General features: G+C 43.1%; 1 protein-coding gene across 4 annotated transcripts in view; it reads left to right on the forward strand.

The window, feature by feature from the left end:
• cacna1ha (calcium voltage-gated channel subunit alpha1 Ha) overlaps positions 1–22784 on the forward strand; it is a 552389-nt gene that overhangs the window by 261355 nt on the left and 268250 nt on the right. For all 4 annotated transcript variants that reach the window (XM_087997955.1, XM_087997957.1, XM_087997956.1 and 1 more), the window contains exon 6: positions 9929–10088. In XM_087997955.1, coding sequence (XP_087854081.1) covers positions 9929–10088 — 160 coding nt within the window. The remainder of the gene's footprint in view (positions 1–9928; positions 10089–22784) is intronic.

The raw sequence follows: 22784 nt of genomic DNA on the forward strand, positions 1-22784 counted from the left end.
GCATAAAATGAGCATACAACAAAAGACAACTGCACCAGCAGGCCCTATTATTCTTTTTGCATTTTCAAATCAAACCTGCAGTGAGTTTCCTCAGCCATATGAAGCTCGCAAAGAAAGGAATCATGTCACACCATTCCCAAATGTTAAGTTTCATATAACAAAAAATGCCTTTCGCGTGGGACAAGAGGGAACACTAGTTTCTGCTAGCCCACAAAGAAAGATGCTACAAATTCCCCTTCACAACCCTGCCTTGGAAGGCAAAGAAATAAATTAAACATTTGAAATTTTGGTAGTGCAGTCATTTGTTTTTGTATACATTACGCTTCTATAACCAACTAGTCTCATCAGACAGCAATGCTGACACTGTATGGTTTTGTATGACCTTCACTGACCGCCTGACTTGGACAGATATAAATAGATTTAACAAGATGCTGAAACGAAGACTCAGTGAGGAATTGTCCACTTCTGGAGGTGACGGGCCTAGAAATGAAAAGAAAATTTCTTTAGGCATGGTTGTAGCCTACTCGAACACCACCATATTCCCACCTCCACTAGAATTAGCTCTGGGTGGGAAGGCACAAGCTTGAAAGACCCCTCCTGTGGCTATTTGAGGCCCTTACATAAAAAGAGACAGCCTTCACACTTTGGAGCTGTACTATTGTATTGAATACCAAAGTGATGTAGAACAAATTGTAGGTTAGTTTTTGTAGTCTTCTTTATGGCTTGGAGCAGAGGAAAGAGTCCCTTGGTATTTAAGCATTTTGTCCCTTTTTCTTAAGGATCCAAATACTGATTTTAACTGTATCCTGTGTTCTTTGATTTTATTATATCCTGAAGCCTAGCAGAACCATTATCAAAGTTTTTGGAAAATAATTTCTACAATGCCATCATCCTAATTATCCTAATTTGATAGCACTCCAGCAAAACATTAGAAAGCCACAGTGTTAGAACAAATTAGAATAATAAAATAAGTTAGAGAATTGTTTTTTTTAAAAGCTTCCAAAATTAGTTTATTTGTGTTGTGGTTCTGTTCGCCGAGCTGGAAGTTTTTGTTGCAAACGTTTCGTCCCCTGTCTAGGTGACATCCTCAGTGCTTGGGAGCCTCCTGTGAAGCGCTTCTGTGGTGTTTCCTCCGGCATTTATAGTGGCCTGTCCCTGCCGCTTCCGGTTGTCAGTTTCAGCTGTCTGCTGTAGTGGCCGGTATATTGGGTCCAGGTCGATGTGTTTGTTGATGGAGTTTGTGGATGAGTGCCATGCTTCTAGGAATTCCCTGGCTGTTTTTTGTTTCGCTTGCCCTATAATGGTAGTGTTGTCCCAGTCAAATTCATGTTGCTTGTCGTCTGCGTGTGTGGCTACTAGGGATAGCTGGTCGTGTCGTTTCGTGGCTAGTTGATGTTCGTGGATGCGGATCGTTAGCTGTCTTCCTGTTTGTCCTATATAGTGTTTTGTGCAGTCCTTGCATGGGATTTTGTACACTACATTAGTTTTGCTGATGCTGGGTATCGGGTCCTTCGTTCTGGTGAGTTGTTGTCTGAGAGTGGCTGTTGGTTTGTGTGCTGTTATCAGTCCTAGTGGTCGCAGTAGTCTGGCTGTCATTTCAGAGATGTTCTTGATGTATGGTAGTGTGGCTAGTCCTTTGGGTTGCGGCATGTCCTCGTTCTGTTGTCTTTCCCTTAGGCATCTGTTGATGAAATTGCGAGGATATCTGTTTTTGGCGAATACCTTGTATAGGTGTTCCTCTTCCTCTTTTTGCAGTTCTGGTGTGCTGCAGTGTGTTGTGGCCCTTTTGAATAGTGACTTGATGCAACTTCGTTTGTGTGTATTTGGGTGGTTGCTTACATAGTTCAGGACTTGGTCTGTGTGTGTGGCTTTCCTGTGTACCTTAGTGGTGAATTCTCCGTTTGGTGTTCTCTGTACCCTCACGTCTAGGAATGGGAGTTGGTTGTCCTTTTCTTCCTCTCTCGTGAATCGGATTCCTGTGAGTGTGGAGTTGATGATCCTGTGTTTATTCTCTATTTCCGTGTTTTTAATGATTACAAACGTGTCATCAACGTATCTGACCCAGAGTTTGGGTTGAATTTGTGGTAAGACTGTTTGTTCTAACCTTTGCATTACTGCTTCTGCTATGAGTCCCGAGATCGGTGAGCCCATGGGTGTTCCGTTGATTTGTTCGTAAATCTGGTTGTTGAATGTGAAGTGTGTTGTGAGGCACAGGTCCAGTAGTTTAAGTATGCCATCTTTGTTGATGGGTTCAACGTCCTGTTGTCTGTTATGTCTGTTCAGCAGGTTGGCTATTGTTTCTCTGGCTAGGGCTTTGTCAATAGAGGTGAACAGTGCCGTTACGTAGAATGAGACCATGGTTTCTTCCTTGTCTATGTGTATATTTCTGATGATGTCCAAGAATTCCTGTGTTGATTGTATAGAGTGTCTGGATCCGCTGATCAGGTATTTCAGTTTCAGCTGTAGTTCTTTCGCCAGTTTGTGTGATGGTGTCCCTGGTAGTGATACTATGGGTCTGAGTGGGATGTCTGGTTTGTGCACTTTAGGTAATCCATAGAATCTGGGGGTGTTGTTGCTTTCAGGTTTCATTCTTTGTAGATCTGACCTGGTTATCTGTCCGTTTTTTTGTATGTTCCTCAGTGTGTTGTTTATCCTATTGGTGAGCTGTGGGGTGGGTCAAACTCCCTCTTTTGGTAGGTGTTGGTATCTGCAAGTACTTGTTGTGCTTTTTGGATGTACTCTGCTTTGTACGGGATGACCGTCATTCTGCCTTTGTCTGCTGGTAGTATGATTATGTTCTTATCGTTTCTTAGTGATTTTAGTGCTTCCCTCTCCTTGGTGTTGAGGTTATGTGTTTGTCTTTTCCTTGTTATCAGGGGTACGATACTTTGTCTCACTGTTTGTTGTGTCTCTTCTGTCAGTCCATTGTTCCTGAGTGTGCATTCTAGTGCTGCTAGGAAGTCTGCTGTCTTGGCGTCCCTGTGGTTGTAGTTGAGTCCCTTGGCCAGTATTGTTTTTTCCGTGTCTGTGAGCTGTCTGTGGGAGAGGTTTTTAACCCAGGTGTGTGTTGTGGTGTCCTCTTTGTTGTGTGTTAGTTTGGCCATTTTTTCTTTTAGTGCCATTTTTTTGCGTTGTGTAGTCCTGTTCTGTCCTATGGTGACGGCCTGCTCTATGGTCCGGGTCCATTCCTGATTAGTGATTTTTGAAATTAACGACTTTTGCGCGCAATTTCTTGTCTGTATCTGTGCAGTCGGTTGTGAGCGTCTGTAATCATTACCTGGATCATCCTGAGTCCGTTCTGTCTGGCTGTGTCTCTGGCTTGTGGATTGTTGACTGGTGGTCTGTATCTGACACTTAGTGGAAGGATTCGATTCTTTCGGCATTCATGCAGGAACCGGAGTTGTTCGTATGTGGCGCTTAGGCAGTTAGCGCAGGATTCTCATTTCCTGGCTTGTCGTAGCGTCTCTCGCCCGTAGGTGTTCAAAGTTTGTGAGAAGATTTGTGGCTCGGGTGCTCATTGCTGTGGTTCTGTTCGCCGAGCTGGAAGTTTTTGTTGCAAACGTTTCGTCCCCTGTCTAGGTGACATCCTCAGTGCTTGGGAGCCTCCTGTGAAGCGCTTCTGTGGTGTTTCCTCCGGCATTTATAGTGGCCTATCCCTGCCGCTTCCGGTTGTCAGTTTCAGCTGTCCGCTGTAGTGGCCGGTATATTGGGTCCAGGTCTATGTGTTTGTTGATGGAGTTTGTGGATGAGTGCCATGCTTCTAGGAATTCCCTGGCTGTTTTTTGTTTCGCTTGCCCTATAATGGTAGTGTTGTCCCAGTCAAATTCATGTTGCTTGTCGTCTGCGTGTGTGGCTACTAGGGATAGCTGGTCGTGTCATTTCGTGGCTAATTGATGTTCGTGGATGCGGATCGTTAGCTGTCTTCCTGTACAAGGTATTCGCCAAAAAGGATATCCTCGCAATTTCATCAACAGATGCCTAAGGGAAAGACAACAGAACCAGGGCATGCCGCAACTCAAAGGACTAGCCACACTACCATACATCAAGAACATCTCTGAAATGACAGCCAGACTACTGCGACCACTAGGACTGATAACAGCACACAAACCAACAGCCACTCTCCGACAACAACTCACCAGAACGAAGGACCCGATACCCAGCATGAGCAAAACTAATGTAGTGTACAAAATCCCATGCAAGGACTGCACAAAACACTATATAGGACAAACAGGAAGACAGCTTACGATCCGCATCCACGAACATCAACTAGCTACGAAACGACACGACCACACACGCAGACGACAAGCAACATGAATTTGACTGGGACAACACTACCATTATAGGGCAAGCGAAACAAAGAACAGCCAGGGAATTCCTAGAAGCATGGCACTCATCCACAAACTCCATCAACAAACACATAGACCTGGACCCAATATACCGGCCACTACAGCGGACAGCTGAAACTGACAACCGGAAGCGGCAGGGACAGGCCACTATAAATGCCGGAGGAAACACCACAGAAGCGCTTCACAGGAGGCTCCCAAGCACTGAGGATGTCACCTAGACAGGGGACGAAACGTTTGCAACAAAAACTTCCAGCTCGGCGAACAGAACCACAGCAACGAGCACCCAAGCTACAAATCTTCTCACAAAGTTTATTTGTGTATTTGTGGTTGGTTTGGTTGAGTCTTTTTAACTCTTGTTTCTACTTTTCAGTTTCATGTTATAGAGCCATAGAGTCATGCAGCACAGAAACAGACCCTTCCGTCCAACTCATCCACGCCAATCAGACAACCAAATCTTACCTAGTCTTATTTGCCAGCACTTGGCCCATATCCTTCTAAATCCTTCATAAACCCTACCCACCTCCATCATTTTCTGTGGTAGCTTTTTTCCACACACTTACCACCCTCTGCTTGAAAAAGTTAACACTCAGGATTTCTTAAATGTACCATATTGTGCTAATTTCAACTGAAAGGATCAAACACTTATTGAAGGGCAAGAGATGGATTAATGTTTTATGAGGACAGAAGATTTGAGTTCACCCCCTTTTGTAAAAAGTATGTGTTAACATCTCCACTTCTTTGGGGGTGATTCTTGACTTTACCCATCCCAAAATTAACACCCACAAGTCAACTACAACTGGGTGTTTAGTACAACATTGCTGCAATGAAAGCTGTGCCAAAACAATGATTCATACTGTTATCTGAACACACAGACTTTATCAGGAGTCATGATTGTGGGATGGATATTATTAATTCTGATTAAGATTCTTACCTTGAGCAGGTCTTTGAGAACTTTTCACATGTTTTCCAGTTTAATAACATCCTTCCTATTTATTTCTGTCACCTTGCCACTGTCAAAGCAAAGAGTTTTCAAGCTTTTTCCTCAGGGTCACTGTTGACTTGGTCTGTAAAATAAAACTGCATGCATTGTTTGAATATTGTTTGTATTTCATTAAAATATCACTGGATGCCCATTCCATGATAAGTGGTTAGCAATGCTGCCTCACAGCGCCAGAGACCTGGGTTCAATTCCCGCCTTAGGCGACTGACTGTGTGGAGTTTGTGTGGGTTTCCTCCGGGTGCTCCAGTTTCCTCCCACAGTCCAAAAATGTGCAGGTTAGGTGAATTGGCCATGCTAAATTGCCCGTAGTATTAGGTGAAGGGGTAAATGTAGGGGATGGGTCTGGGTGGGTTGCACTTCGGCGGGTCGGTTTGGACTTGTTGGGCCAAAGAGTCTGTTTCCGCACTGTAAGTAATCTAAATCTAAATTTCTGTAATCCACGATATAACCATGAAATCCTGACTTTGTGTCAATGTAAATTAAACTATGGTAGGTGACAGGGGATGGTGGTAGTGGGTTGTTGTTCAGATCGAAGGCCTATGACGAATCGTGTGCCACAAGGTTTGGTCCTGAGTCCACTGTTACTCATCATTTATATAATTGAGACACAGTTAGTTGCAGATGACACCGAAATTGATGGTATAATGGACAGTGAAGATTATTTAAGAGTAAAACGGGATATTGATAACTGGACCAGTGGGCCAAGGAATGGCAGTTGGATTTTAATGTAGATAAATGCAAGGTGTTGTATTTTGTTACAAAACACTAGGGAATAGTAGGTGCATTGGGGAGTGTTTTGGAACAAAGAGACTTGGGGGTGCAGGTACATAATTCATTGAAAGTGGCATCACAGTAGACAGGGTGGTGAAGAAGACGTGCTTGTCTTCATTGTTCAGAGAATTGAGTACAGGAGTTGGGACGTCATGTTACATTTGTATAAGACATTGGTAAAGCTACTTTTGCAGTACTGTGTGCAATTCTGGTTGCCCTGCTATAGGAAGGATGTTATTAAACTGGAAAGAATACAAAAAATATTTACAGGCATGTTATTGAGACGGGAAGATTTGACTATTAAGGATATGCTGAAACATTTTGCCCTGGAGTGAAGGAGGCTAAGAGGTGACCTTATAGATGTTTGTAAAATCGTAAGTGGCATAGATAAGATGAATAGCCAAGGTCTTTTCCCCAGGGTAAGGGAGTCCAAAGCTAGAGGGCATTTATTTAAGGTGAGAGGGGAAAAATCTAAAAGGAATCTGAGGGACAACATTTTCATACAGAGAGTGGTGCATATATGGAATGTGCTGCCAGAGGAAGTTGTACAGGCAAGAACAGTTACAATATTTAAAAGACATTTGGACAGGTATATGGTGAGGAAAGGTTTAAGGGGATGTGGGTCAAATGCAGGCAAGTGGGATTAGTTCAGTTTAGGAAACCTAGTCAGCATGGATGTGTTGGGCCAAAATGTCTGTTTCATGCTTTATGACTGTATGACTCCTTCCTTACAAGCAAAGACTTTGTAGCTGCTAATGTGAGAGGCTGTGACTTAATATCAACTTTCAGTAATAGAACATTGAGGCATTACAGCTTTCTGTACTGTATTCAATGGCCTTTGTGTTCCATCTCAAGTGCAATTCAGGTATTCTTCTTATTTAAATTTTTAGTTAAGGCAATCTTAGAAAGTTATTTTGTTTTGGAAGCATTTACCTTCTAATGAAAAAAAATGAACTCTGTTTTCTCGGCAATTATTGCTCTATCTACATATCTGTGCAGAAACTGATGATGCTTTCTCTGGGTGAAAAGCTCTCTCTTTGTTCAAATTCTCTGTTGTCTAAAGGTGTTGTCCAGTTGGTGTTCATTTAGTTTTCCAAATATCCACTACTAAAATATTGAAGCCTTTTATAAATGGCTATAAAAATATTCATAGTGTGAGATTGCCTCCGACAGAATGTTTAATCTGATGCAGCAATGCTTGTGTTATCTTCCACATCATGACAAATTGGGCACGAATGTTGTGGTACTGCATGTTTGACAACTAACTATTTTGGAGAAAGTGAGGACTGCAGGTGCTGGAGATCAGAGTCGAAGAGATGAAGGGCTCATACTTGAAATGTCGATGCTCCTGCTCCTCAGGTGTTGTCTGACTGCTGTGCTTTTCCAGCAAATATTTTGTACAAACATTGTATCCCTCTTGTTCAAGTGTCTTGGTGAATATTAACCTGCTAAATTACAATGCTTGCTTCCTCTGCAGAGTTTACACATTCTCCCTATATCTGTGTCGGTTTCCACTATGTGCCTCAGTTTCTTTGCACAGTACAAAGATGTGCACGTCAGGTGCATTTGCCACGCTAAACTGTCCTGTAGGAGCCAGAGATATGTAGGCTGGGTGGATTAGCTGTGCTACATATAAGATTATGGAGATAGGGTGGGTATGGGTATTGGAAGGTCAGTACAGCTTCATTGGGCTGAATGGCCTTTTTCTGCAGAGGGATTCTATTATTCTAAAATGTCATGCTTCAAGTTACCCTCATGTAAGATGGAGTTTGAAACCTTTTGAGACCGCAGATCACTTAATATGTTATAGTTATAATGTCATGAGTATGTCTTTGAAAGGCATAATTATGTACTGACCATGAAGACAATGTTTAGTTCTATTTTCATTGCAGCATTCAAAGATTTTCTTTCCTTTCAAGAATCTTCACTGCATAATGCTATCGATCTGTCTCCATAAGTTGTCAGCTCATTTTAAATGAATAGATGACATTACATTATTGTATCAGATTTCTCTTCAAAAGTGTGTTGAGGATATCTGTGTAATAGTCTGGAAGGATGATTTATTTTATCATAAATAGAAAGGTGGCTTTTGTATTCTTACTCAGAACTTCATAGCACGAACTTAAGGCCCTTTTTTCCTTGTGTCTTTCGTACTGAATTTTTACTGAATAAGATCAAATGTGCCAACTTTTTCCTTGTATAAACATCAGGTCAGATTGAGGGCAGTCTAGATGGTTGAAATTTATCATTTAAAAGCAGATAAAAGTAATATTGTTAGCATTTCTGTCCATGGCCTTTCAGATATTCCAGCACATTATTGAAATAAATCATTTATAAATAGAGAGAATCAGAACATTTTGTTTGTCTCTGCTTTATTTTGACTTTAAAAAGACAGCACCTCTTTATTGTTTGATTTTTTCAAGCTGTAGATCAGAATGGTCAAAGGCATGTTTACTTTCACATTCTTGATTTATTTAAGAGTATAAAGTGGTTATGACATTCCTTTCAATTCAGGATTTAATTCCAACCTATTTATTTGTAATAATAACTTTTTTTCTGACTATTAAATCGCCCTAGTGAAATTTAACTTTGGTTATTTGAATAGGGTTGTGAATATTGAAGAGTTAACTTAATATACAGTTACTGAGGTGCAATAAACCCTAAGATGTTACCTAAGTTAACTGTTTCTTCTGCTGAAAATTATTTGTTGTTCATCCTTCACCCCAAACTACTAGAATCATACAATTTGTACAGTGCAGAAAGAGGCCATTCAGCTCATCGGGTCTGCAACCTCAAGCTAAGTAACCCAGGTAATTTAGTAAACAATTTCAGCTGCTATGACATCACAGGTGGTTTGACTTCACCTGCCAACACCTAAAAAATCCTGTCACATAAAAATGAGGACAACTTATATTTAATGTAATTAACAAATCCAAAGGCCCTTCATAGAAAGTTCTTAAAAACATTTGCCTCCAAGCCACATAATCTCGACAAATGGCCAAAAGCTTGGCAAAAATGTAAATTTTAAGAACATCTTAAGGAAACAGAGGTACAGGTATTGATGGAGGAAAGTCCAGAGCTAAGCACCTTCGTAGCTGAAAGCATAGAAGCTAATAGTGGAACAATAGAAATCCTGAATATTTTAAGAGGCTTATTATCATTTTGTTGGAGAGCTCATAATTAGACAGGGGTGAGACTATGGAGGGATGTGAAAGCAACCGTGGAAACTTTAAAATCAAATTGTTGCTTAACCAGGAGTGGGTGTATGCAAGCAAGTATAGATGAATGGAACTTGTGTGAGTTAGGATCCAGATTTTAAATGCTATCTTGTTTTATGGAGGAGAATTGTCTTTGCCACATCTTAACCAGTGTGGGGTTGTGATCAATCTGTGCTATCTATTGTCAGCTGAGCTGCAGATATCCTTGTGGACTGAGTTTGTATACTTTGAAAATGTTCTTAAATTTCACGAAGTTCTGCAAGGCAACACAAATGTACTATAGGAAGAGGATTACTGTGTTGATTATTATGCCATCAGTTAATGATCATATCTGATATTGATTTTTCATTTCAGTAGAAGACAAAAGATTGATTGTCATTTAACTTGTTATTCTAATGCATCATTGTTCCTTTAAAATGCAATCATATTGTAGTAGACTGGATTTTATAGAAACGCATATCATTATATGTTTGAAGAACAAGGCTTAATTCGACATTTTCTATTGAACCAGAAGGAAACGGCTGTTGAATTAGTTATTTTGAATTGAAAGAAAATGTACTCTAATTGTGTATTTGCATTTCTGTATTTTTCAGGTATGAGAATACTAGTGACTTTACTACTAGATACTCTGCCTATGTTAGGCAATGTCCTTCTCCTTTGTTTTTTTGTCTTCTTTATATTTGGAATTGTTGGCGTGCAGCTGTGGGCTGGGCTGCTAAGGAACAGATGTTTTTTCGAAGACAGTTTTGCAATGTAAGTACACCATTTACAATCATTAAGCCACATGAAGGTTTTTTCTGTGATGTAGATTTTTCCTGAAAGATTTGAATTTCTTACATAGACTGAATAGTATTAGACCAGTCCAATACAGTTTTCATAAAATTGTTCTTCACTACCCTCACTAAAAATCTACATGTCAGATTTCTAGATCAGAAAATCCAAGATCTTTCCTTTAAAGTAAGTGAGAGCTTCACCTGTTGTGGTTCTGTAATTTCTTAACGTTAGCCAAAAATCATTTGCTATTTCTAAGTAAAATTCACAGTGGGAAAATGTGCTTGACAGACAGGTGATTTGCATTTCTGAAATATAAGATTTCTGGGTTATGTGAAGATTTGGATTGAATAGAAATCTTTACCCTCCATGTAAGCCCATGATGAACTTGAACTTGACAGCAATGTTAATGTGAACATTATCTTCTCAGTTGAAACTAATAACTTTACATGGCCAATGCAACTAAAGCAAATCTTATGAATCAGCTGGTAGCTCACTCAGCCTATATGAAATCATTCTCAATTGTAAAGTCTTTCAGAACTCTGTCTTCCTCACAAGGAATTTCAGCTCCTGATCTACAGCTGATAATAGTACGCTGACATTAGGGCACAAGTTTTGTCAAAAATGGCACACACTGCTGAACTTTCTCAACTTGCCCTGATTGGTATATGTTACCTTCAAATAAGAAGAAATCACTGCAGCAAATATTTACTTTTTCTCAGCTACTGGATCCTGCCATTGTCATCCTCAGTTGCCTGGAATGAACCAGTAGACTTTTATCAACTTCTACTGAGCTCAGGTGACTCTATCTCATTTGTCTTGTTTCAAACAAAAGGATACAGAAGCATAGGGACCTGAGTGTATATGTTCTCAGATTATTGAAGTGACAGGATGGGCAGAGAGAGAGCAGTATGTAAAGTACACAGTAGCCTCAGCTTTATCAATAGACATATCGAGTAAATGAATAAGGAGGTGATGTTGAACTTGTACAAGACCTCAGCTGGAATATGGTGTGCCATTCTGAGCACCGCATTATAGGAAGGAAATGGATCTGAGTGAACTGGATAGAGTAGATAGGGAGAACTGTTCTTGCTCATGATAAGACTAAGAACAAGAGGGCATAGATTTAAAGTGATCTGCTAAAGAAGCAAGGATTAAGCAAGTAAAATGTTTCCATTCAGCAAGTAGTCAGGTATAGAATGCAACAAAAGGTCTTTTGTTGATTATTTGGATAAAATGTGCAAAAGTATGATGAAAAAGGAGGAGATTGGCTCTAGGTAAAGATGCTCATTTAACAAGCCAGTGCAGGCATGATGGGCCAAATGGTCTCCTTTTGTGCGTGACATTCCTGTGATTCTGAGAAGTTTTGAATTTCAATCTCGGTATCACCTTGGAATGAAGTTTACATGATAAAGTGGATCAGGAACAGAAGCTGAGTGTCCCATCCATGCTGTACAATCAAGCATTGAATGGCCAATTTTGAGACATTAGGTGAAAAGCAAAGGGATGCTTTGCTCCCAATCATTACTGAAGGCAAAGACACCATTTGGCAGAGGGGTACTGCTGCAAATGTCTGTCAAAACTTGAATTGTATAAGCCTACTCTCAATCTATCTTTATTAGTATTGCCAAAGCTGTTTGTACCTTCAATCATGGTCCCAGAGTCAAGTCTTTTCTTGCATTTTGTCTTGTGCCGCGTTATTATAGCTGGGATAAGATACTTCCAAACTTACTTTCATTCAATGCTCAAAAAATGCAGCAGGCGATAAAGAAAATTGCAGAGGATGGGGTTGTTAATACATTTAATAGCTTGTCAACTAGTAAGTTCAAAATGGCAAATGGGCTGAAAATTGTTTGTCCAGCTTGCCTTCTATAATTTGACCAGCTGGCACAATGAGGTACTGATAATATGACACCATCATGTAGAATATTTTGTCAGTGATGTTTCAGGGGTAGAGAGGCGGTGCATAAAATCCAGCACCTCAGCAGTTGGGAGGGTTAATTTCTTTTCTTTTTTCTTCTATTTGTTTTTCCTTTTCAATGAGAGTCTGTCTGAAACAAATAGAAGTTTTGTCTTACCATAGATTCCATCATAACACTGAAAAACGTAAATTTCTTACATTTTCAACCCTGAGCTGAAATGCCTACAAATGTTGCTGTAAGCTTTGGAGACATTGAAACATGTCCAGCCTACATAAAATGTCAGCTGCAAGTGAGATGGCAACATCTAATCTTTTTCACTAGGGCTATTCAGGTTATTGAAGCAGGACACAAGCCATTGAATAATGGTTTTGATTTTACAGTGGTAATGATGGTGTAACTGTCAACATTCTCTTTCCTTACTTAAATTGACAGCCATGTTTGGTGTTGCTGCATATGTGTCATAGTTAGAAATCCCAAAATTTGTTGTCAGTGATTCTATACTTCTCATGATGATACATCATTGAGGGTGTAGACACCTGAATATTGTAAGTAACACATCTTGTCAATTCATTTGAGTTTACACTGTTGCGCTATTAGTTTCACTGTAAAAACCCTTGGGGGAGAAAATGGAATGTTTGTTGAATGACTCCAGATTTTAGCTGTATAATGATTTCACAATTATTTTTCAGCAGCTTCCTGGCCCTGAAAGTTTATATTCTTGAATGACAAATTTCTTTATAGTGGTTAAATATGTCCACATTTTTAAGATACTTACTTCTAAAGTTTCTTTATCTTTATTCTAGCTTCTATCTTTATTAAATCATTACCACTTATTTTATCTTGGAAAATTTAAATTAGAAACAAAGAACATTGAATGTTTTCACCTTTCAGGCTTTCTGTGTACAAATATTTAGCCTACTTGTTGGCTTACCTGCTACCAAGAGATCCTCCTGAGTTGATGCTACCAGGAAAGGATAAGTTGAAACCCACACTAGTCATTTGATCTTTTGAGCAGATTTCTTTGAAATTAGCAGTGAGCAACCTTTCTTCTCTGCTGACTGCAAAATATAAGCTTATATATTTTCTCAAACAAACCACTTGCTCTAAAATTCTTTAATGATCATATTGAGGTTGTAGCTCCCTAATACAATACTCTCTTGTCTGGCAACCTTGTGGTCTGGTACCCTCAACCACTGGTTTTCCCTATAGTGGCATTTAATGGCTTTGCATCGATTTTTATTTATATTGCTTTTTGTTATACTTTGTCTAGTTGAAATGCTGTAATTCCTGTAACTGGAGTCCAATCGAAAACTAAATCATCTGTTAGGCATGTGACTGATACAAATTAATGTGAGGTCTTTCTTTTAAAGTTCTGGTGCATTGAACATACTTGATTTCTGGGCATGGCTTAGTCCTGACACTGCCACATTAGGGAGGAACAAACTGTTGCTTTATGTTGCTTCAGTTGTTTCTCTGTCATTCACTTCATCTTTGATTATAAGACTTAAAGTCAATTATAATCAGAAACTGAGCTTAAGATGCAATCCACATTGGTTGCCATACGGGCTTCTTTTCTTCTCCAAAAAGAATAAAGTTAATAACAAAAATCATACCTCATTAAAGTACTGAAGTCTGTTAACGCTGAGTTCACAAAGTGCCATTGCAAGATTAAGTAAATATAAAAAACAAAATAACCATACAATCTAATAAATGTAGATCTATTAAATACTTTAAGTTACAATATTATAGCAACTTAAATGCAACTGTGTCCTTAAATAAAAGCTTTATATCTCAAAGTATTTTCACATTTGTTAGCTTTTACATTAGCTTGGGCCATAAAAACAGCCAGTAAATCATAAACTACTCACTTTACTTCTAACCTGGACCGTATAGCTATTCTTCCTTACAGAAAATGTTTTATAACTAGCCACAATCAAATAGAATATGACTTAATTTCTCACTTCTGGATTAGTGGTGCTGGAAAAGCACAGCAGTTCAGGCAGCATCCAAGGAGCTTCGAAATCGATGTTTCGGGCAAAAGCCCTTCATCAGAAATAAAGGCAGTGAGCCTGAAGCGTGGAGAGATAAGCTAGAGGAGGGTGGGGGTGGGGAAAAAGTAGCATAGAGTACAATAGGTGAGTGGGGGAGGGGATGAAGGTGATAGGTCAAGGAGGAGAGGGTGGAGTGGATAGGTGGAAAAGGAGATAGGCAGGTAGGACAAGTCCGGACAAGTCATGGGGACAGTGCTGAGCTGGAGGTTTAGAACTAGGGTGAAGTGGGGGAAGGGGAAATGAGGAAACTGTTGAAGTCCACATTGATGCCCTAGGGTTGAAGTGTTCCGAGGCAGAAGATGAGGCGTTCTTCCTCCAGGCGTCTGGTGGTGAGGGAGCGGTGGTGAAGGAGGCCCAGGACCTCCATGTCCTCAGTAGAGTGGAAGGGGGAGTTGAAATGTTGGGCCACAGGGCGGTGTGGTTGATTGGTGCGGGTGTCCCAGAGATGTTCCCTAAAACGCTCTGCTAGGAGGCGCCCAGTCTCCCCAATGTAGAGGAGACCGCATCGGGAGCAACGGATACAATAGATGATATTAGTGGATGTGCAGGTAAAACTTTGATGGATGTGGAAAGCTCCTTTGGGGCCTTGGATAGAGGTGAGGGAGGAGGTGTGGGCGCAGGTTTTACAGTTCCTGCGGTGGCAGGGGAAAGTGCCAGGATGGGAGGGTGGGTTGTAGGGGGGCATGGACCTGACCAGGTAGTCACGGAGGGAACGGTCTTTGCGGAAGGCGGAAAGGGGTGGGGAGGGAACTATATCCCTGTTTGTGCGGTCTGTTTGGAGGTGGCGGAAATGTCAGCGGATGATTTGGTTTATGCGAAGGTTGGTAGGGTGGAAGGTGAGCACCAGGGGCATTCTGTCCTTGTTACGGTTGGAGGGGTGGGGTCTGAGGGCGGAGGTGCGGGATGTAGACGAGATGCATTGGAGGGCATCTTTAACCATGTGGGAAGGGAAATTGCGGTCTCTAAAGAAGGAGGCCATCCGGTGTGTTCTGTGGTGGAACTGGTCCTCCTGGGAGCAGATCCGGCGGAGGAATTGGGAATACGGGATAGCATTTTTGCAAGAGGTAGGGTAGGAAGAGGTGTAATCCAGGTAGCTGTGGGAGTCGATGGGTTTGTAAAAAATGTCAGTGTCAAGTCGGTCGTCATTAATGGAGATGGAGAGGTCCAGGAAGGGGAGGGAGGTGTCAGAGATGGTCCAGGTAAATTTAAGGTCAGGGTGGAATGTGTTGGTGAAGTTGATGAATTGCTCAACCTCCTCGCGGGAGCACGAGGTGGCGCCAATGCAGTCATCAATGTAGCGGAGGAAGAGGTGGGGAGTGGTGCTGGTGTAATTACGGAAGATCAACTGCTCTACGTAGCCAACAAAGAGACAGGCATAGCTGGGGCCCATACGTGTACCCATAGCTACCCCTTTGGTCTGGAGGAAGTGGGAGGATTCAAAGGAGAAATTGTTAAGGGTGAGGACCATTTCGGCCAAACGAATGAGAGTGTCGGTGGAAGGATACTGTTGGGGACGTCTGGAGAGGAAAAAACGGAGGGCTTGGAGGCATTTCTCACTTGTTTGATTAGGTCGAAATTATTTTAAAAAATAGTTCAATCATACTTTCTACTGAATAGGGAAGTCTGGTAACAACCCTTGTGTTTGCAGAGTTGGCTTTGCCATCTGGAGTAGAATCTTGGGTGTCATAACTCCCAAATTGTATAACAAAAGTCTCATGAGACTTCATCTACAGTTCAGCCATTATCAATATGCTGCCATCATCAGCATTTATCCCCAGATTTTTGACTCTGATGAAGATGTTAAGGAAAAATTCTGTTCTGACTTAAAATCCTCACTGTCATCCTCGAAGAAGAAATGGTTATTATACATGGAAATTTAAATGCTCGGGTTGTCTGTGATTCTGAAGTCTGGAGAGGAATTATTGGGAAAAAGTTGTCTGGAAAAGCCAACGCCATCTGTATCCTTTCGCTGAAAGAAAATATACTCTGTGTGGCCTCAAAATAACAAATATACTAAAGGCCAGAAGGACAAGTATACAGGCATCCTGGATCAAACCTTTGGCACTTCCTTAGTTCAGAGATTTAAGTGCTGTTTGTGTCACTCAATAAATGCAGGGCACAGGTGCCTGCTGAAAAGATCATTGCCTTATTCATTTGATGATGAGCATTCACCCAGTACAAAGGCATTTGGGAACAATAGTGTTTGATACCAAATTCTTGTACTGCAGCAAGACTGGGACTGTGTATATGTGACACATAAGAGTGCCTGAAAAGTTGTATCAGCACTGTCTCCGCTGCATCCTCCAGATTTAATGGGAGGAGCACTGACCAAATACTCCTGTCATTTTTGAATCCAGTTCCACACATATTCAGGCAAAACTCCATTCAGTTTCATTTCAGTTCAATTTCAATGGACTGGACACTGGTCAAATGGCTGAAAACTAATTCCCAAGCCAGATTTTGTTTTCTCAATTCTCAAATGAACAATATTTCAATCAAAGGCAAAGAAAATGATTCAGAAACACACTGAAGCTCCCCTAAAAGTCTAGCGGCTATAACATTAATGACTGAGAGGAGCTTGTTACCAGTCATTGAAACACATTTTGAGTCCAAATACCTTAATAATGAGACAGAGCGGTGACAAAGGAAGAAAGGAACAAGTCCTGAACTTTGGATTCCACTTCCTCCTGGTTTATCCTGCCCCACGTCTCCAAAGATCTGTGGGTTGAGAATTGCCCTGTCTATCACATGAAGATTCAAGACAGAAACCCGGGAACTTCAGTAGGCAGCATTTTTGAATCAAGCAACAGTGCAGAATTAAAAGTGATGGGGCTATTAAGGTGAATAGCTGCATTAAAATTTATCAGCAGATAATGATATATCAACACCAAAACTCTGACTGTCAGTACGAAATAGTGATGGTTCCATATTTGAAAAAACTTTGTCTACATGAGAGTCTCAGTATCACAGTTCATATTTTGGTCTTAAGCTTTAAGTTACCTGATTTACCCAAGTAAAATTTGAGACTAAATGTCGGGGCAAAAGGTTGGGATCAACTTATTGAGTGATAATTTTGGAGTGTGCATGACCAAAATGGTGCTACATCGAAATGGCACCTATCGATCCCCCTAGATTTACTTCTTGCAACTCCTTTCCCTTGCTTCCTCACTTTTCCTCTCCCATTCCTCCCTTGAGCTGTTACTCGTAGCAAGATTTCAGAAGAGAAAGGAGCAAGCCAGTCAGTCAAGGGAGAGGTGATGAGCATGCGAATCATGTAGGGGAGCGACGAGTGTGATAAATGGACAGGGAAGCCATGAGCTCGACTGTCAAGTAGGTAAGTGGCAAACGTGAGAGAGTCCACATTACGGAATGACGAGCCAGTGTTGGGTTGAAAGAATTAGGATTTATTTGGCAATGTATCATAGAACATAGAACATTACAGCGCAGTACAGGCCCTTTGGCCCTCGATGTTGCGCCGACCTGTCATTACCAATTGTGAAGCTCATCAAACCTACACTATTCCATGTACATCCATATGCTTGTCCAATGACGACTTAAATGTACTTAGAGTTAGCGAATCTACTACCGTTGCAGGCAAAGCATTCCATACCCTTACTACTCTCTGAGTAAAGAAACTACCTCTGACATCTGTCCTATATCTATCACCCCTCAATTAAAAGCTATGCTCCCTTGTGCTCGCCGTCACCATTCTTGGAAAAAGGCTCTCCCTGTCCACTCTATCTAACCCTCTGATTATCTTATATGTCTCTATTAATCACCTCTCAACCTTCTTCTCTCTAACGAAAGCAGCCTCAAGTCCCTCAGCCTTTCCTCGTAAGACCTTCTCTCCATACCAGGCAATATCCCAGTTAATCTCCTATGCACACTTTCCAAAGCTTCCACATCCTTCTTATAATGCGGTAACCAGAACTGTACACAATACTCCAAGTGCGGCCGCACTAGAGTTTGTACAGCTGTAGCATAACCTCATGGTTCCGGAACTCAATCCCTCTATTAATAAAAGCTAAAACACTGTACGCCTTCTTAACAACCCTGTCAACCTGGGTGGCAACTTTCAAGGATCTGTGTACGTGGACACCGAGATCTCTCTGCACATCTACACTACCAAGAGTCTTACCATTAGCCCAGTACTTTGCATTCTGGTTACTCCGAGCAAAGTGAATCATCTCACACTTGTCCGCATTAAACTCCATTTGCCACCTCTCAGCCCAGCTCTGCAGCTTATCTATGTGTCTCTGTAACCTACAACATCCTTCGTCACTATCCACAACTCCACCGACCTTAGTGTTGCCTGTAAATTTACTAACCCACCCTTCTACGCCCTCATCCCGTTCGTTTATAAAAATGACGAACAGCAGTGGACCCAACACCGACCCTTGTGCTACAGCACTGGAACTGGACTCCAGCATGAACATTTCCCATCAACCACCACCCTCCGTCTTCTTTCAGCAAGCCAATTACTGATCCAAACTGCTATATCTCCCACAATCAGATTCCTCCGCATTTTGTACAATAGCCTACTGTGGGGAACGTTATCGAGCGCCTTGCTGAAATCCATATACACCACATCAACCGGTTTACTCTCATCTACCTGTTTGGTCACCTTCTCAAAGAACTCAATAAGGTTTGTGAGGCACGACCTACCCTTCACAAAACCGTGCTGACTATCCCTAATCAAATTATTCTTTTCTAGATGATTATAAATCCTATCTCTTATAACCTTTTCCAACACTTTACCAACAAAGGCTCACTGGTCTATAATTACCTGGGTTGTCTCTACTCCCCCTCTTGAACAGGGGAACCTCCAGTCTTCTGGCACTATTCCTGTAGACAATGACGATTTAAAGATCAATGCCAAAGGCTTGGCAATCTCCTCCCTGGTTTCCTAGAAGATCCTAGGATAAATCCCATCCAGCCCAGGGGACTTATCTATTTTCACACTGTGCAGGATTTCTACTACCTCTTCCTTGTGAACGTCAGTCACACCTAGTCTAGTAGCCTGTATCTCAGTAACCTCCTCGACAACACTTGTTTTCTAGAGTGAATACTATTGAAAAATATTCATTCAGTGCTTCCCCTATCTCCTCTGACTCCACACACAACTCCCCACTACTATTCAAAGTTTGTGAGAAGATTTGTAGCTTGGGTGCTCGTTGCTGTGGTTCTGTTCGCCGAGCTGGGAATTTGTGTTGCAGACGTTTCGTCCCCTGTCTAGGTGACATCCTCAGTGCTTGGGAGCCTCCTGTGAAACGTCTGCAGCACAAATTCCCAGCTCGGCGAACATTCCCACTACTATCCTTGATTGGCCCTAATCTTACTCTTGTCATTCATTTATTCCTTAAATACCTATAGAAAGCCTTAGGGTTTACCCTGATCCTATCCGCCAACAACTTCTCATGTCTCCTCCTGGCTCTTCTGATCTCTCTCTTTAGGTCTTTCCTGGCTATCTTGTAACCCTCAAGTGCCCTAACTGAGCCTTCACATCTCATCCTAACATAAGCCTTCTTCTTCCTCTTGACCAGAGTTTCCACTTCATAAACCACGGCTCCTGCGCTGTACAGCTTTCTCCCTGCCTGATAGGTACATACTTATCTAGGATACATAGTAGCTTTTCCTTGAATAAGCTCCACATTTCTAATGTGCCTATCCCCTGCAGTTTCCTTCCCAATCCTATGCCTCCTAAATCTTGCCTATTCGCATCGTAATTGCCTTTCCCCGAGCTGCGACTCTTGCCTAGTGGTATACACCCATCCCTTTCTATCACTAAAGTAAACATAACAGAATTGTGATTGCTATCACCAAAGTGCTCACCTACTTCCAAGTCTATCACCTGGCCGGGCTCATTACCCAGTACCAAATCTAATGTGGCTTCGCCCCTTGTTAGCCTGTCTACATACTGTGTCAGAAAGCCCTCCTGCACACACACTGGACAAAAACTGACCCACCTACAGTACTCATACTATAGTGTTCCCAGTCAATATTTGGAAAGTTGAAGTCCCCTATGACAACTACCCTGTCTCTCTCACTCCTATTGAGAATCATCTTTGCTATCCTTTCTTCTAAATCTCTGGAACTATTCGGAGGCCTATAGAAAACTCCCAACAGGGTGACCTCTCCTTTCCTGTTTCTAACTTCAATCCATAATACCTCAGTTGACGAGTCCCCAAACATTATTTCTGCAACTGTAATACTGTCCTTGACCAACAATGCCACACCTCCCTCTCTTTTAGCATCTTCTCTGTTCTTACTGAAACATCTAAATCCTGGAACCTGCAACAACCATTCCTGTCCCTGCTCTAACCATGTCTCCGAAATGGCTACAACATCAAAGTCCCAGGTACCAACCCATGCTGCAAGTTCACCCACCTTATTCTGGATGCTCCTAGTGTTGAAGTAGACACACTTCAAACCAACTTCTTGCTTGCCGGTGCCATTTTGCGTCCCTGAAACTTGATTTTGGACCTCCCTACACTCAACCTTTGCATGTAGTATTCCAAAATTGGCCTAACCAATGTTTCAGGAGAAAGTGAGGTCTGCAGATGCTGGAGATCAAAGTTGAAACTTTATTGCTGGAACAGCACAGCAGGTCAGGCAGCATCCAGGGAACAGGAGATTCGACGTTTCGGGCACAGGCCCTTCTTCAGGAATGAGCAGAGAGTGTTCAGCAGGAGAAGATAAAAGGTAGGGAGGAGGGACTTGGAGGAGGGGCGTTGGAAATGTGATAGGTGGAAAGAGGTCAAGGTGAGGGTGATAGGTCGGAGTAGGATGGAGGCGGAGAGGTCGAAGAAGACTGCAGGTCAGGAAGGCGGTGCCGGGCTGGAGGGATTCGGCTGAGACAAGGTGGGGGGAGGGGGGATGAAGAAACTGGTGAAGTCCAAGTTCATCCCCTGTGGTTGGAGGGTTCCCAGTCGGAAGATAAGACGCTCCTCCTCCGACCGTCGCGTTGTTGTGGTTTGGCGGTGGATGAGTCCAATGACCTGCATATCCTCGGTGGAGTGGGAGGGGGAGTTGAAATGCTGTGCTACAGGGTGGTTGGGTTGGTTCGTCCGGGTGGCCCAGAGGTGCTCTCTGAATCGCTCCGCAAGTAGGCGGCCTGTCTCCCCAATATAGAGGAGGCCACACCGGCTGCAGCGGATGCAGTAGATGATGTGGGTGGAGGTGCAGGTGAATCTGTGGCGGATATGGAAGTTTCCTTTGTGGCCTTGGAGAGAAGTGAGGGGGGAGGTGTGGGCGCAAGTGTTGCACCTCCTGCGGTTGCAAGGGAAGGTGCCGGGAGTGGAGGTTGGGTCGGTGGGGGGTGTGGATCTGACAAGGGAGTCGCGGAGGGAGTGGTCTCTACGGAAAGCTGATAGGGGAGGGGAGGGAAATATATCCTTGGTGCTGGGGTCTGTTTGGAGGTGGCGGAAGTGACGGCGGATGATGCGCTGTACATGGAAATTGGTGGGGTGGTAGGTGAGGACCAGTGGGATTCTGTCCTGGTGGCGGTTGGAGGGGCGGGGCTCAAGGGCGGAGGAGCGGGAAGTGGAGAAGATGCGGTGGAGGGCACCGTCGACCACTTCGGGGGGGAAATTGCGATCCTTGAAGAAGGAGGCCATCTGTGTTGTACGTATTTTGAACTGGTCCTCCTGGGAGCAGATGCGGCGGAGACGAAGGAATTGGGAGAATGGGATGGCGTTTTTACAGGGGGCAGGATGGGAGGAGGTGTAGTCCAGGTAGCTGTGGGAGTCGGTTGGTTTGTAGTAGATGTCCCGGTAGCTGTGGGAGTCGTGGAACTGTGGGAGACTACACCTCCTCCCATCCTGCCCCCTGTAAAAACGCCATCCCATTCTCCCAATTCCTTCGTCTCCGCCGCATCTGCTCCCAGGAGGACCAGTTCAAAATACGTACAACACAGATGGCCTCCTTCTTCAAGGACCGCAATTTCCCCCCCGACGTGGTCGACGGTGCCCTCCACCGCATCTCCTCCACTTCCCGCTCCTCCTCCCTTGAGCCCCGCCCCTCCAACCGCCATCAGGACAGAACCCCACTGGTCCTCACCTACCACCCCACCAGTCTCCATGTACAGCGCATCATCCGCCGTCACTTCCGCCACCTCCAAACAGACCCCAGCACCAAGGATATATTTCCCTCCCCTCCCCTATCAGCTTTCCGTAGAGACCACTCCCTCCGCGACTCCCTTGTCAGATCCACACCCCCCACCGACCCAACCTCCACTCCCGGCACCTTCCCTTGCAACCGCAGGAGGTGCAACACTTGCGCCCACACCTCCCCCCTCACTTCTCTCCAAGGCCCCAAAGGAAACTTCCATATCCGCCACAGATTCACCTGCACCTCCACCCACATCATCTACTGTATCCGCTGCAGTCGGTGTGGCCTCCTCTATATTGGGGAGACAGGCCGCTTACTTGCGGAGCGATTCAGAGAGCACCTCTGGGCCACCCGGACGAACCAACCCAACCACCCTGTAGCATAGCATTTCAACTCCCCCTCCCACTCCACCGAGGATATGCAGGTCATTGGACTCATCCATCGCCAAACCACAACAACGCGACGGTCGGAGGAGGAGCGTCTTATCTTCCGACTGGGAACCCTCCAACCACAGGGGATGAACTTGGACTTCACCAGTTTCTTCATCCCCCCTCCCCCCACCTTGTCTCAGCCGAATCCCTCCAGCCCGGCACCGC

This window comes from Chiloscyllium plagiosum, unplaced genomic scaffold (assembly GCF_037043375.1).
Source record: "Chiloscyllium plagiosum isolate Xiang-an unplaced genomic scaffold, Cpla_swu_hap1 HiC_scaffold_20, whole genome shotgun sequence".
Classification (NCBI taxonomy): Eukaryota; Metazoa; Chordata; class Chondrichthyes; order Orectolobiformes; family Hemiscylliidae; genus Chiloscyllium; species Chiloscyllium plagiosum.